Source organism: Bidens hawaiensis, unplaced genomic scaffold (genome assembly GCF_021521415.1).
Source record: "Bidens hawaiensis isolate Kalapana, Puna unplaced genomic scaffold, B.hawaiensis_p1.1 tig00019471_1, whole genome shotgun sequence".
Classification (NCBI taxonomy): Eukaryota; Viridiplantae; Streptophyta; class Magnoliopsida; order Asterales; family Asteraceae; genus Bidens; species Bidens hawaiensis.
This window is the reverse complement of record NW_027492959.1, coordinates 403,161-418,308: the sequence shown is the minus strand read 5'-3', so window position 1 is coordinate 418,308 and position 15,148 is coordinate 403,161. Positions and strand designations below refer to the sequence as shown.

Below are 15,148 nucleotides of genomic sequence, written 5' to 3'. Positions count from 1 at the left end.
TCAAGTTTTTTTAACTTGATTATTCTTAAGCTACGATGGGCCGAGACATAAGTTATGTCTTGAGGGATAATTAAGTAAATAAAATATTTTTACGTTAACTTATTCACCAGCATTTGTTGCTGACATATTTTCAAACTGTTTTACAGGTAACGAAGGATAGACGCTTGAAGAATCGAAGTCTTCACTAGGCGATCTGATGGCTCAGATCATTTTGTTAAATATTAAACTTGAATGGTGGTTTTATACAAATAATTAATCTTTTGTAAACATTAAACCGGTATTTTATAATCCCTTGTTTTGATATGTAAATATTAATATTTTAATTCACGCAAATATTTCCGCATTAATCCGTAACTCTGATTTATTTATAAAAACGGTACCAATTGTTGGTCACACGCCTAGACCTAAGATAGGGGTGTGACACTTTTCTAATTTGATCTGTATCGGATCTCAGTGTTATTAGTTAAGCTACTTTTGTTGTTAGCGTTGATGTTTTACAGCATATAAACACTACTTTTATTGTGCACTTGTTGGTGTTTGTAACATTATTGACGTGAAAAAAAAAAGAATTTTAGTAGTTGTTAATGAATAAATTTTGTTATTAATGTTTTTGACTTGTTATTTTTTTTTCTCTGGTATCATGAAAACAATTGTAAAAATTGTTTGTTAGTGTTTTTGTCATCCATGCTTGCTACTAGTTGTTGCTCATAGTTGACCACCTAAGAACCGTGTTTGAACTTTTGATCCACTAACTGTTTTGTTCTGTTATCCATCTTAAAAAAACCCAAGACCCTTAGGGATGAGTATTCAGGTATGAGATCGGGTAATAAAAAACAAAAATTTTCAGGTTCAGGTAAGGGATTCTGTGATACCAGGTGATTACATGAAACCTTATGCCTGTTTGCATGAACGATATACCCAAACCTAGTTTGTACGAAATGGAAAAAATGATATTTTGTTTTGTACTTTGTTAGCACCTCCAAATATGTAATGCACCTATTTGTATGAAATGGATTTCATCTATTTGGAGGCATGTTGCATAGTTTTATATCAATTTTGTATATGTATACTAGTAACTAGTTTAACATGTAGTCACATGGACTGAGATCCATGGTCTGTCAAATGACAAAACTGCCCCTGAGAGTTCACATTTATTCGCATAGGAAGAAATAACATCACATGTTGTAGCAATTCGGTTTCCATCACGTGAGAAGATTCACATGCCCCTTGCAACAATTCAGATTTCTATCAAATGTGCAACAATTCGGCTTCCGCCATTTGCATAGTTTGGACCTGTGTGGTGAATCGTTTCGTTTATGTTGTTATATTTGACCGGTCTCACTTTATATTGCTATATTTTGGTCCGTTTCATTTTATATTGTTATGTTTTGACCCGTTTCAATTTATATTGCTATGTTTTGACCTGTATAAGTTATATTGCCATTAACATATCAAAACTACCGTAAGAAAAGATCTAAAAACTACAAAAACAAGTTTAATTGTATATTTATTATGGCCAAATATGATTTTAGTCATCCAAGCTATGACACAAAATAAATCATATTCGTAATTTAAATAGTGACTATCACAATTTTCACTTACGTTATTGAGAGGAACCCCAGTCACATGATCATAGATTTCACTTTCGTTTCATCAAAAAAACAGTTCATCCTATATAACTAGCCGCTATACCCATAATAAACAAAATATGTATTAAATAAAATTTATATTTGTATGGTTAATGTAAACAACTTATGTAAACCTGTAACGTCCTAAATATTTTAGTATTATAATAAAGGAAGATTTCGTTTAGTTGTCGAGTGTTAAATAATAATAGCTAGTGTGTAATAAAGAAAAGATCACGACCTTGGATTAATTAAGATGGATTAAAGGGTAATGGGCCTTAGGTCCAGGGCTTTAAGGGATATAAATACCCCCTTAAACAATCCTAAAACCCTAATCCTCATTCCATCTTTCCATATTTGCCTACACACTAAAAAACACACACATATTCACTATATGCATGCGGCCGAGAGAGAGAGAAAGGTGAAATCCGAGCCAAGCGATCGTGATTCAAGATAGATACAAGATTCAAAGTTCATAATCTAGCTAACTGTGACCAAAATGAAAACGTAAAGGTACGATTTCGATCTTAAAAAGTTCATGTTTTTAAAGAGGGTTAGCCATGAAACTTGAAACTATAATAGATCGGGTCTAAATGGAACGTAAAGTAACGAACTTGATGTTGGAATGAACCTAATGAACCCATAAACATGTACGGTTCATTCAAAGAAAACCTTAGATCTAGTGTTGAACGTTTTTAAGCTTAAAGGTCCAAACTTTATGCGTTTTTGGGCCGAGTCTTATCCAAAAATGACAATGGGAATGTTCACGGGAATGGTAAACATCATATCGAAGGGTTATAGGTTGAACAGAGATGTTATGGGATTAAAAATCAAAACCCGTCGCTACTGTAGATAACTTCGCTGAATACGTTCGTGTGTATCTAAGTTCGTTTAATACTAACTTCGCTTAAAGCTAAGTTCGTTCAATACTAATTTCGCTTAATGCTAAGTTCGTTTAATACTAACTTCGCTTAATACTAAGTTCGCTTGATACTAAGTAAAAGTAATCTGATACAATAGTTAGCAGATCTCAACTAAAGAAATGATTAACTATTAACGGAGAGAGAAACATAATCTAGGTGAGTTTCTAGCCCCACTTCCTTGTTATGTTTTCGGGCTGTGTGCATACTCGATGTGATAGTTAATACCCTTACCTTAAGTGGTAAGTGTATGCCTTGTATGATTTATGTATGATGATTGTTTGACGATGCATGAACGATCTTCGGATATTGCATGTACCGTCAAGTGATAGTTAAAGACTTGATTGATGTGTATATATGATATATGTATGTTATGATGATAGTGCATGAACGATATTCAGATATTGCATGTGCTGCCAGGTGATAGTCAAAGATATGACTATATATTTATACATATGATATATAATGATGTATGTATGCTATGATGATGATACGTGAACGATCTTCGGATATTGCACGTAATATTAAGAAAGGTATGTAAAGACAGGTATGGTACAATGTACTAAATATAAGAAACCGACCCTAAGAATGTCGGCGAATGCAGGGAACCGACCCTAACAATATCAGCGAATGCTGGGAACCGACCCTAACAATATCGACGAATGCAGGGAACCGAACCCTAACAATATCGGCGAATGCAGGGAACCGACCCTAACAATATCGGCGAAGGGGTAGGGCGGAAGGCCCTTAATATAGTAAGGATAAATATGTATGTAACGTAAAGTATGAATAATGTATACACCTTCGGGCATGTGTGCAAGTATGTAAACTGACTGTATGTTGTATGATTAACTAGACCTCACTTAGCGTAGCTAACTTTTAGTATGCACGCAGGTGAGTAGGATGAGACAGCTGGCTTGAAGGGAGACACATGGTAGATGAATAAAGAAGCTGGCATGTGAAGATTTATTTGTTAATGCTTGAACTAAAAAACATGTTTCAAATTATGTTTTAAGACAAGTTATGAACTATTGTGTAACATTTATAAAAGTTTTATATTCCGTGTAAAGTTTTAATTAACTTTGATATTTAGAACTGTGTTTATGAGTAAATCCAACGTCCAAAGTAGGGTACCGGTAACGGGGCCTTACAAAACCATAAGACCATGTCTATTTATGTGTGATCGTGGAGAGGTATGTGGTCACGTAGGGCTCACAACCATGACACACTGCACTTGTTGTCGGTGGTGTGGGACTGTGAGTGTGTCTAGCACCTTACGAGCAATGAAAACCATTATCCTCATTGAGTGTTAGAAAAAAAGTATGATAGAGGAATAGTGATGTTAATATGGTAATAAAATCCATGTGACTAGGCCTGTAAACGAATGGAACGCTCATGAACAGTTCACGGGGAAGTTCATTTATGCTCGTTTATGTTTGAATAAATACAAAAGTAGTTTTATTTGTATAAATATAAACATAAAAGGAGTTCAATTAATTTATACAAACACATTTACTTGGTTATTTTTAATTGAAGTAAATTAATCACTGTGATCATCCACTAGAGTTTGGATGAATTTGGATATATTACACTTGTTTGTTTGTGTTCATTAATGCTAACTTATGTTCGTTTAAGTTTGCCCAATTATGTTCATTTGTGGTTGTTAAATTATGTTTCTTTTTTTTTGAATTTTGTTTGTGTTCGTTTACGTACATGAATTGTTCGTTTTGGCTTGAAACTAATGAACATGAACACACACACACACTCGTTTTCTCCTTAACTTATATTATTTTGTTTTTTTATTATCCATCACCTTGTATTATGTTGACAGCTTTACGTTTTGCAACATCATAATATCCAATATTGATTGAGCAATAGATTTGTTCTTGGAAGAAAATGCCTATCTTGATCATGCAATCATAATACTTAAATGAGCTAAGTGCCATTTTAATACCCGTGGCTTGGCTAACTACGCAACTTTAGTACCTATTCTTTGTTTTGTGCAAATGGCTACCTTAGTTTAAAAAAAACTTGTATTTTTAGTACCTTTTTTAACCCCGTTAATATTCATTCGTTAAGTCCGGGGTATTTGCGTAATATCATTATTTAAATGAGGGGTATTTGGGCAATTTCTCTATTATATTTTTCTTTTACTTTCCTCTCTCCCCATCTTTAAACCCCTCTCCCCAATTCAATATCTTATGAACCCTAAAATCTCACACAGATCCTCTCAATTTCACATAGTAACTGTGTGTTTTATGTATTGATTTGTATAAGAAATCAGAGGTCTGGGTTTGTTTCAATTTGGTTTGTTTAATTTCACCAACAAAAAACTCAATTATACAGAGGTTTGAATATGGATATTCGAAAAGAAACCGATTTTTTTATTCGTGAATCAATAGATTATTCGCTTGGGCTTCCGATATCGACACACACACTGGAGTTAAAGCTTTTTATCTTCTGAAGAAACATAGAGACAACTTCGGGAATCGTACTTGTATTTTAAATCCAAATTGCAAGAGAAAGATGAAGTCGTCGACCACGTTAGGGTTTGCATTTTCTGTTTGATAATACCGTACAGTTTTTTATTGTAATTGTTGTTTTTTACTTTTCGTACACAACTTGTATGTATCAGATATGCTATAATTATTGGTGTGGTTGTGTTTGAATATGGAGATGAGGATGAATCTGGATGAGTATGAGGATGATGATGATATGTAAATGGTGATTATTATTATTACTATTATTATTATTATAATTTTTTTCAATATAAAAAGGGGAGAGAACAAATAAAAGTAAAAAGCAAATAATAATGAAATTACGCAAATACCCCGGACTTAACGAATGAAAATTAACGGGGTTAAAACGGTACTAAAAATGCAAGTTTTTTAAACTGAGGTAGTCATTTGCACAAAATAAAGAATATGTACTAAAGTTGCGTATTTAGTCAAACCACAGGTACTAAAATGACACTTAACTCTACTTAAATTTATGTCCCATTTATACATGTTTTTTATGAATCTTATTACGTTTTATGTTATTAATTTTATGATTAAACACCACACGGTAAATAGGGGAGAGAATAAATAAAAGTAAAAAGCAAATAATAATGAAATTACGCAAATACCCCGGACTTAATGAATGAAAATTAACGGGGTTAAAAAAGGTACTAAAAATGTAAGTTTTTTTTTTTTAAACTGAGGTAGTCATTTGCAAAAAATAAAGAATATGTACTAAAGTTGCGTAGTTAGTCAAACCACAAGTACTAAAATGACACTTAACTCTACTTAAATTTACGTCCCATTTATACATGTTTTTTATGAATCTTATTACGTTTTATGTTATGCTCGTTTATGTTTGAATAAATACAAAAGTACTTTTATTTGTATAAATATAAACATAAGAGGAGTTCAATTAATTTATGCACACACATTTACTTGGTTATTTTTAATTGAAGCAAATTAATCACTGTGATCATCCACTAGAGTTTAGATGAATTTGGATATATTACACTTGTTTGTTTGTGTTCATTAATGCTAACATATGTTCGTTTAAATTTGCCCAATTATGTTCATTTATGGTAGTAAAATTACGTGTGTGTTTTTTTTGAATTTTGTTTGTGCTCGTTTACGTTCATGAATTGTTCGTTTTGGCTTGAAACTATGAACATGAACATGAACACACACACTCGTTTTCTCCTTAACTTATATTATTTTGTTTCTTTAATTATCCATCACCTTGTATTATGTTGACAGCTTTACGTTTTGAAACATCATAATATCCAATATTGATTGAGCAATAGATTTGTTCTTGGATGAAAATGACTATCTTGATCATGCAATCATAATACTTAAATGATTTAAGTGCCATTTTAATACCTGTGGCTTGGCTAACTACGCAACTTTAGTACCTATTCTTTGTTTTGTGCAAATGGCTACCTCAGTTTAAAAAAACTTGCATTTTTAGTACATTTTTAACCCCGTTAATTTTCATTCGTTAAGTCCGGGGTATTTGCGTAATATCATTATTTAAATGAGGGGTATTTGGGTAGTTTCTCTATTATAATTTTCTTTTACTTTCCTCTCTCCTCGTCTTTAAACCCCTCTCCCCCAATTAAATATCTTATGAACCCTAAAATCTCATACAAATCCTCTCAATTTCACATAGTAACTGTGTGTTTTATGTATCGATTTGTATAAGAAATCAGATATCTGGGTTTGTTTCAATTTGGTTTAATTTCAACAACAAAAAACTCAATTATACAGAGGTTTGAATATGGATATTCGAATAAGAAACCGATGATTTTATTCGTGAATCGATAGATTATTCGCTTGGGCTTCCGATATCGACACACACACTGGAGTTAAAGCTTTTTATCTTCAGAAGAAACACAAAGGCAACTTCGGGAATCGTACTTGTATTTTAAATCCAAATTGCAAGAGAAAGATGAAGTCGTCGAGCACGTTACGGTTTGTATTTTCTGTTTGATAATACCGTACAGTTTTTTATTGTAATTGTTGATTTTTTACTTTTCGTACACAACTTGTATGTATATATGCTATAATTATTGGTGTGATTGTGTTTGAATATGGAGATGAGGATGAATCTGGATGAGGATGATGATGATATGTAGATGGTGATTATTATTATTATTATTATTATTATTATTATTATTTTCTCAATATAAAAAGGGGAGAGAACAAATAAAGGTAAAAAGCAAATAATAATGAAATTACGCAAATACCCCGGACTTAACGAACGAAAATTAACGGGGTTAAAAAAGGTACTAAAATTGCAAGTTTTTTTAAATTGAGATAGTCATTTGCACAAAATAAATAATATGTACTAAAGTTGCGTAGTTAGTCAAACCACAAGTACTAAAATGACACTTAACTCTGCTTAAATTTATGTCTCATGTATACATGTTTTTTTATGAATCTTATTACGTTTTATGTTATTAATTTTATGATTAAACACCGCACGGTAAATATAAATGTGCTTAATCATGTACACAGTTCAATGAGATAAATAATTATATCAGTTCAACATATCATTATGTAGTTAAAAGATCGTAATATATACAACACATACTCATATTAAAAATCATGTCCCTACATAACCATTAAATACTTATACACAAACATTAAATAATATATTTCTACACAACCAACATATACCTTTTATAAAGTCTACCCAGTATATACATATTTTGAGAACCATATTAAAATATACCTAAACAAACTTTTAACAACCTACATAATGTATATATATTTAGAGAACCAAATTAACATATACCTACATAATCTTTTAACAACCTACACAATGTATATATATATTTGGAGAACCAAATTAACATATACCTATACAAATTTTGAACAACCTACACAATGTATATTTATATTTGGAGAACCAAATTAACATATACCTATACAAATTTTGAACAACCTACACAATGTATATTTATATTTGGAGAACCAAATTAACATACACCTACAAAAAATTTGAACAACCTACACAATGTGTATATACTTGGAGAACTAAATTAAAATATACCTACACAAATAACAATCTACGCTCTTTAATATTTTGAAGAAACAAATTAACATATACCTACAAAAAATTTGAACAACCTACACATTATTACAAAAATTGAGCATATTACCCCATTTTTACATTTTAGGAGTTTGGGCCTTACTGTTTAAGCAATCCATATTATGAATCATTAAAAATTGTGACCTAAGCAATTGGATCGACAATGGTGTATCATTTTGTTAGTGTTGATGATTTTAATAATTTTAGAATAATTAATGTTAAGAGATTAAGGTGGCTAAAAGTTTAAATATTAATTATGATAAGAGGGGTTTCAAATCTTTCTATTATACAAAAGACTAACATAGTAACATATCCTTTTATCTTAATATATATAGCGGGAGGTTAACGTACAAATGAAGTTAACGTGCTAAACATGAGAATCAAGTAGATTAATTATATATACAAGTAGAGTAATTATCATAGAGTAATTATATAATTACTCTATGATACTTACTCTACTTGTATACATAATTACTCTACTTGATTCTCACGTTTAGCACGTTAATTTCATTTGTATTTGATCCAAACCCAATATATATATATATATGATTGATTTATTTTGATAATCGCTTTGAGTTTGAAGAACTCGAAAGAACTCAACGTAACTTTAAAAAAAAAATATTTTTACACATGTGTAATACGTACGTGTAAGTAATGTACAAAAAATTACCGTAATTTTTTACACACCGAATCGACTTTTTACACATGTGTAACTAAAGTTTAAACTTGTGTAATCAACAAAAATCTTTATTCTCTCTCCTGATTCATTTTTTAAACAAATTTAATCCCAGCCACATATTCTAACTTATTTAATTAAATGTGTGATCCAAAATTGAGTTCTTAAAGTTTTTACAACTCATGAAGTTCTCAAAATATCCCCCCTATATATATATGTGTGTGTGTGTGTGTGTGTTTAGTTTGTTAGGTAAAATACTCGAAACCCGATTAACCTTTACTTATAAAACCGGACCCGAGAAACCCAAAAGTACAACCCGAAGAAATATCCCAATCCGAAATATCGAAAACCTAAGGGTGTGTTTGAAATTCCTTATTTTCATCAACTTATCGTTTATAAACTTTTCAAAAAGTTAATAATGTGTATAAGATATTTGACAGCTTGTAAATTCAATTGAAGTAATGAATCTGCATATGCGTGAAAACCTAAGTTAAGGAGAGGGATAATTTGTGTAGTAATATAGCTCTTTAAGGGTATTTGAAAAAATAAAACTCCACTCCTGGACCAAGATATATATATAAAGTATGTATGTATGTATGTATGAAAGCAGTCAGTCAGTGACTATTAAGCAAGCAGTAGCTGTAGTCAGTCAGTCATCCAAATCGGTAATCAAATCCAAAATTCAAATCAATTACTTCAATAACCATATATACATACATATCTTCATATATATCTTCACAATCGATTGTGTAATATGAATTTGTGCATTTCATTCTGTTGAGTAACAGTTGTTGAGCATGCACCTGAAACTGTTAGGATCTAATTACTGACTTTTGTGATTTGATTTAATTTGATTGTGAAGAAGTAAATAATGTGGAAACTGAAGATCGCAGAGGGAGGTAGTCCATGGCTCCGTACAACAAACGATCACGTCGGCCGGCAGTTTTGGGAGTTCGATCCCACGCGAGGCTCGCTCGAGGAACTCGCTGACATCGAGAAGGTCCGGCAGACGTTCCGCGACAATCGCTTCGAGAAGAAGCACAGTTCAGATCTACTGATGCGCAGTCAGGTACATTTTAATTAACTAATGCATCTGGTAGTTGTAATTTGTATGCTAGGAGTTTGTTTACGATGCGATTTAAATGAAATGTGAATGATCCGCAATTTTGTATGAGGAACTACTGAACTCAATCACTTGTTTCCGTTACTCAAATTGGACCGTGATCGATTTCTAGGTTTCGTTGTAAACCTAATTGGTTACTTCCAGTTATGTAAATCAATTTGCAGTAGGTCTTTCGATTTTAGATATGGCATGCCTGCAAGTTGTGTTTCACGGGAGGTGAATTGGAATTAGTTAATCGAACACGAACTAAACTCGGAGAATATTTGGCACAACTCACCAATTTTATTAATCAAGAAAATAACTCAAAACTTGATCAGTTCTCCGTTCACCCTAACATGAATTCTTTGGGGTTATGTAAAGTTAGATACGACACAAACTCCTATTTATCTCATCATAATCGTACTCAGTAAATCCTACCAACAACAAAAGATGTAGACAGCCTTACCTCTACCCCGTTGGAATAGAGAGGCTGCTTCCGGTGAGACCCCCGGCTCAAACAAACTCCTACTTATCTATTAAATAAAATTCCGTCTCTATCTAATAAATATAATAGATGAATCTCTAATTGCATTAATTAACTAATTAATGAGATCGATCCATTAGTTCGAACCGCCCCACCTTCCCGACCCCATAACTCGGGTTCGGAATTAACTCCAACAATGCTGGTACTTTTTTAAGGTTAGAGAATGTTAGGTATGATGTCCTGTTTGCATGTAATTAGGTAATTGCATTTTGGTATTTTGCCCTACCAACAAAACCAGATGTAGACCTAAGAGTCGAAAATCGACTTGTTTGTTTGTATAACGGATAGATTTACAAGCCAGCTTTCGGTTTTAATTATTGGTGGTCAAGTTTTTTTTAGTACTTTGATATGAAAAGTAAAGAAGTGGAATTGATGGTTTGTGTAATTTCCATGCTGAAGTTTCATTGTCAATGGTCCCTAAGCTATGCATTAAAGGATAGAAGTCTTATTGCTAAAATTAGGCTGAGTTGCATGATTGATATTTCCAGCACAGAACCAGATATGTTCAAATGATGAATGATACCAAGTACAAGTGCCATGGCTGAATTGGATAACCAAGTAATAAATAACATGGGCCTATCTCAATGTCATGTCCATTATCTGTCTTATCTTGGTGTGGACCTATACCTTGAATGTGCCTAGCTGGTTTTAGTTTGCTCTGCACAAGTATGTTTTTAATAACACAAAAAAGATGAATTTGTATTCCAAAGGTATAGTTATTATTAAGTTCTGGATTAGCTAACAAGATAACATGGTTTAATGATGAACCATAAAGATGAAAGACCTTTTTTCTTTTTGGTTAACTGGATTAGTAACTATACAATAGTTAGGTCTGCTGGGATCACAAACATTCCTCACATAAATTGTTATTTATATAATGTGTTACAAGTAATCATAGTTCCATCAGACCGTCTCTCTCCCTTAAGTTATATATGCATTTGAATTTGAAGGATATGAATTCCTTCATTATTTTGTGGATTTTCAAGAAAAATAGTTTCACTGTATTTTCAAATATTGTAGTTTGCAAAGGAGAGATCACTCTCTGCTTTCCCACCAAAAGTCAATATAAAAGATGCCGAGGATATCACTGAGGATAAAGTAACAAATGTATTAAGAAGAGCTATCGGTTTCCATTCAACGCTTCAAGCGGATGATGGACATTGGCCGGGAGACTACGGAGGACCTATGTTTCTATTGCCTGGTTTGGTTAGTCTTGTCTTGTCTTCTCATTTACAGTTTTTTTAGCTTTTTTTACTACAGTTTCAAGTTTAAAAGAATTATTATATCTATGTAATATTGACAGTGCAAGTTAATCTTATGAATCAGGTTATCACTCTAACTGTTACTGGCGCACTGAATGCAATCTTATCTAAAGAGCATAAACGGGAGATGTGTCGCTATTTATACAATCATCAGGCATGCATAGCTTAGTGTTTTCCTTGTTATGTATATGTCTTATGTTTTCAAGAGTCGTTAAGAGAATAATAGAATGTTATAACTACAGAATATAGATGGTGGGTGGGGCCTACACATTGAGGGTCATAGCACCATGTTTGGTAGTGCCTTAAACTATGTTACTTTGAGATTGCTTGGTGAAGGGGCTAATGATGGAGAAGGGGCAATGGAGAAAGGGCGTAAATGGATTTTGGACCATGGTGGTGCCACTTACATAACATCATGGGGAAAGTTCTGGCTTTCAGTATAGCTACTTTTCCTTAATCTTATTCATTTGATTTTACATTTTATACAGTCTTTTTTTCTAATATATGTTGTTAAAAATAGGTACTTGGTGTATTTGAGTGGTCTGGAAATAATCCAATGCCTCCTGAGATGTGGCTCCTTCCTTATTTCCTTCCTGTGCATCCAGGTGAGTGCCTCTTCTTCATCATTATTATGCAAACATATTATAACTTTTAGTAAAACCTTTTAGGTAGGATGTGGTGTCACTGTCGAATGGTCTACCTGCCTATGTCATACTTATATGGGAGGAGGTTTGTGGGACCCATCACATCCACAGTTCTAGCCTTGAGAAAGGAACTTTTTACTGTTCCCTATCATGACATAGATTGGAATCATGCACGAAACCTTTGTGCAAAGGTTTGTGTCCATTGTTTACATTTATTTATATCTTGTTCAAGACTTTAATAAGGAGGATAAGTTTCTTTCACCTGTTTTCATTTATGCTATTTTAAATAATTTATCTTATTATCGCAGGAAGATCTTTACTACCCACACCCACTCATACAAGACATACTTTGGGCAACACTTCACAAGTTTGTGGAGCCTGTGCTCATGACATGGCCCGGGAAGAAGTTAAGAGAGAAGGCTCTTAAAACTGCAATGGAACATGTTCATTATGAGGATGAAAATACTCGTTATATATGCATAGGGCCAGTTAACAAGGTAAATATGTTTTATATTTGATTTTTTTTATTACATTATCATCTATGTACTGAGTTGCGACAGAAGACCCAAACTCATATTATTATATTGAAAGATGTTTTTTTTAGAACCTAAATCTTTATTTCAGGTGTTAAATATGCTCTGCTGCTGGGCAGAAGACCCAAACTCAGAGGCTTTCAAGTTGCACCTCCCAAGAATAGCTGATTATCTGTGGATCGCTGAAGACGGCATGAAAATGCAGGTCTGCAGATGTGGCACATTGCCATGTTACGTTTTTTATTAACTTTTTTATTGTTACTATAAGGGGAACACAAATAAATGTAATTCATGTAATGCAGGGTTATAATGGTAGTCAGTTATGGGATACTGCATTCGCCACTCAAGCAATTATTGCGACAAACCTCATTGAAGACTTTGCTCCAACATTGAAAAAAGGACACATGTATATAAAGAAGTCACAGGTAATCTTTTGCTTCTTTCAAATGTAGTTATTTTTGCTTCTTTCTAATTCCTTTTTTTGGCTCTAAAGGTGTTAGAAAACTGCTATGGTGATCTTGATTATTGGTACCGTCACATTTCAAAAGGCGCTTGGCCATTTTCAACCGCAGACCACGGTTGGCCCATTTCAGATTGTACTGCAGAAGGGCTAAAGGTAAATATTTCATTATCATATTCATTATTCAAGTTGTCAATTTGTTAACTGTTAACACACTTTATTTGCTTTCTATTAGGCTGCACTTTTGCTTTCAAAATTGCCATCAGAACTTGTTGACGAGCCATTGGATGCAAACCGGTTCTATGATGCAGTCAATGTTATTCTATCTTTACAGGTAATTCTGGTGTTAGTAATTCTTCTTTCACATTTGTAATATCATTGTAACATAATACTGTTTCTGGCTTTATAAATATCATTTCAGAACTCTGATGGTAGTTTTGCAACATATGAACTCACAAGATCCTACAGCTGGTTAGAGGTATGCAAGCAATATAATTTTCCCAATCTATATTAATTATCATTAAACATGTTATCTGACACACTTTCAGTTGGTAAATCCTGCTGAAACTTTTGGTGACATTGTTATCGACTACCCGTAAGATATCAAGACCTCTTTTCTAATATTTCTTTATTTAAAATTTGTGATTGTTTACCGACTGGGTATGATGTTTCAGATACGTGGAGTGTACCTCTGCTGCAATTCAAGCTCTGGTGCTATTTAAAAAATTGTACCCTGATCATAGGAAAGAAGAAGTACAACGTTGCATTAATAAAGCTGCTGCTTTTATTGAATCAATCCAAGCACCAGATGGTTCTTGGTTCGTTTCACACTTTATTATTTAATGAAATTATTCAATATGTGTACAGAATTTGATCAGAAGTCAGAACACTTTGCAATATGTTCATTAGGTACGGATCGTGGGCAGTTTGCTTTACGTATGGCACATGGTTTGGGATCAAAGGGTTAGCGGCTGCTGGAAAGAACTTCTCTAACTGCTCTAGCATCCGCAAGGCCTGTAACTTTTTGTTGTCCAAACAACTTGCTTCGGGCGGTTGGGGAGAGAGCTACCTCTCGTGTCAGAACAAGGTCAAAATTGAGATTGCAGTCAACCTTTAACTTATTTATTTCAAATTTGCTGATTGGTATCTTCTATACAGGTGTATACCAATCTAGAGGGAAATCGGTCTCATGTGGTAAATACAGGGTGGGCTATGTTAGCTCTCATTGATGCTGAGCAGGTATGCGTCCAAAGTCAAAGTCAAAGTCCGTTATTAGCTTTCATATCCTAACATTTTTTTTAAATACTTTTCAGGCCAAAAGAGATCCAAAGCCATTGCACTCTGCGGCCCGAGTATTGATAAATTCTCAGATGGAAAATGGAGATTTCCCACAAGAGGTGTTTTCGCGTCTTTATAGTTTTCGGTTTTGACATAATATTAAGATATTAATTATGTAATTTGCATTCAAAATATGCAGGAGATTATGGGGGTGTTTAACAGGAACTGCATGATCACGTATGCTGCGTACAGAAACATTTTCCCTATTTGGGCGTTGGGAGAGTTTCGGTGCCGAGTACTTCAGGCACAATCTTGAATTTACCTTAGATTACATTGCAATGTTAGTCATCCATCCATTCATTTTAATCTTTCAGGATGAGGTTTTAAATGCTACCATTTAGTGAAGTTTTTGAACACCACTGTTTTGAGCAACTGAACTGGTAGGTCCATAAAGATGTGATATATTTTATGCATCAGACATATGTTTTTGTATCATTGCCATCTTGTTTTTG

General features: G+C 33.2%; 1 protein-coding gene across 1 annotated transcript; it reads left to right on the top strand.

Annotated features, from left to right (window-relative positions):
- Positions 1 to 9,424: 9,424 nt before the first annotated feature.
- On the top strand, positions 9,425 to 15,119 carry LOC143558448 (cycloartenol synthase-like). Its single transcript, XM_077047287.1, has 19 exons — positions 9,425 to 9,478; positions 9,676 to 9,882; positions 11,480 to 11,665; positions 11,786 to 11,875; positions 11,964 to 12,158; positions 12,242 to 12,326; positions 12,390 to 12,556; positions 12,674 to 12,862; positions 12,990 to 13,103; positions 13,201 to 13,323; positions 13,392 to 13,514; positions 13,594 to 13,692; positions 13,780 to 13,836; positions 13,907 to 13,953; positions 14,033 to 14,176; positions 14,268 to 14,445; positions 14,517 to 14,597; positions 14,672 to 14,755; positions 14,836 to 15,119. Exons 2-19 carry the CDS (start codon positions 9,685 to 9,687, stop codon positions 14,950 to 14,952), a joined length of 2,277 nt encoding a protein of 758 aa, XP_076903402.1. The 5' UTR covers positions 9,425 to 9,478; positions 9,676 to 9,684; the 3' UTR covers positions 14,953 to 15,119.
- Positions 15,120 to 15,148: the final 29 nt, after the last annotated feature.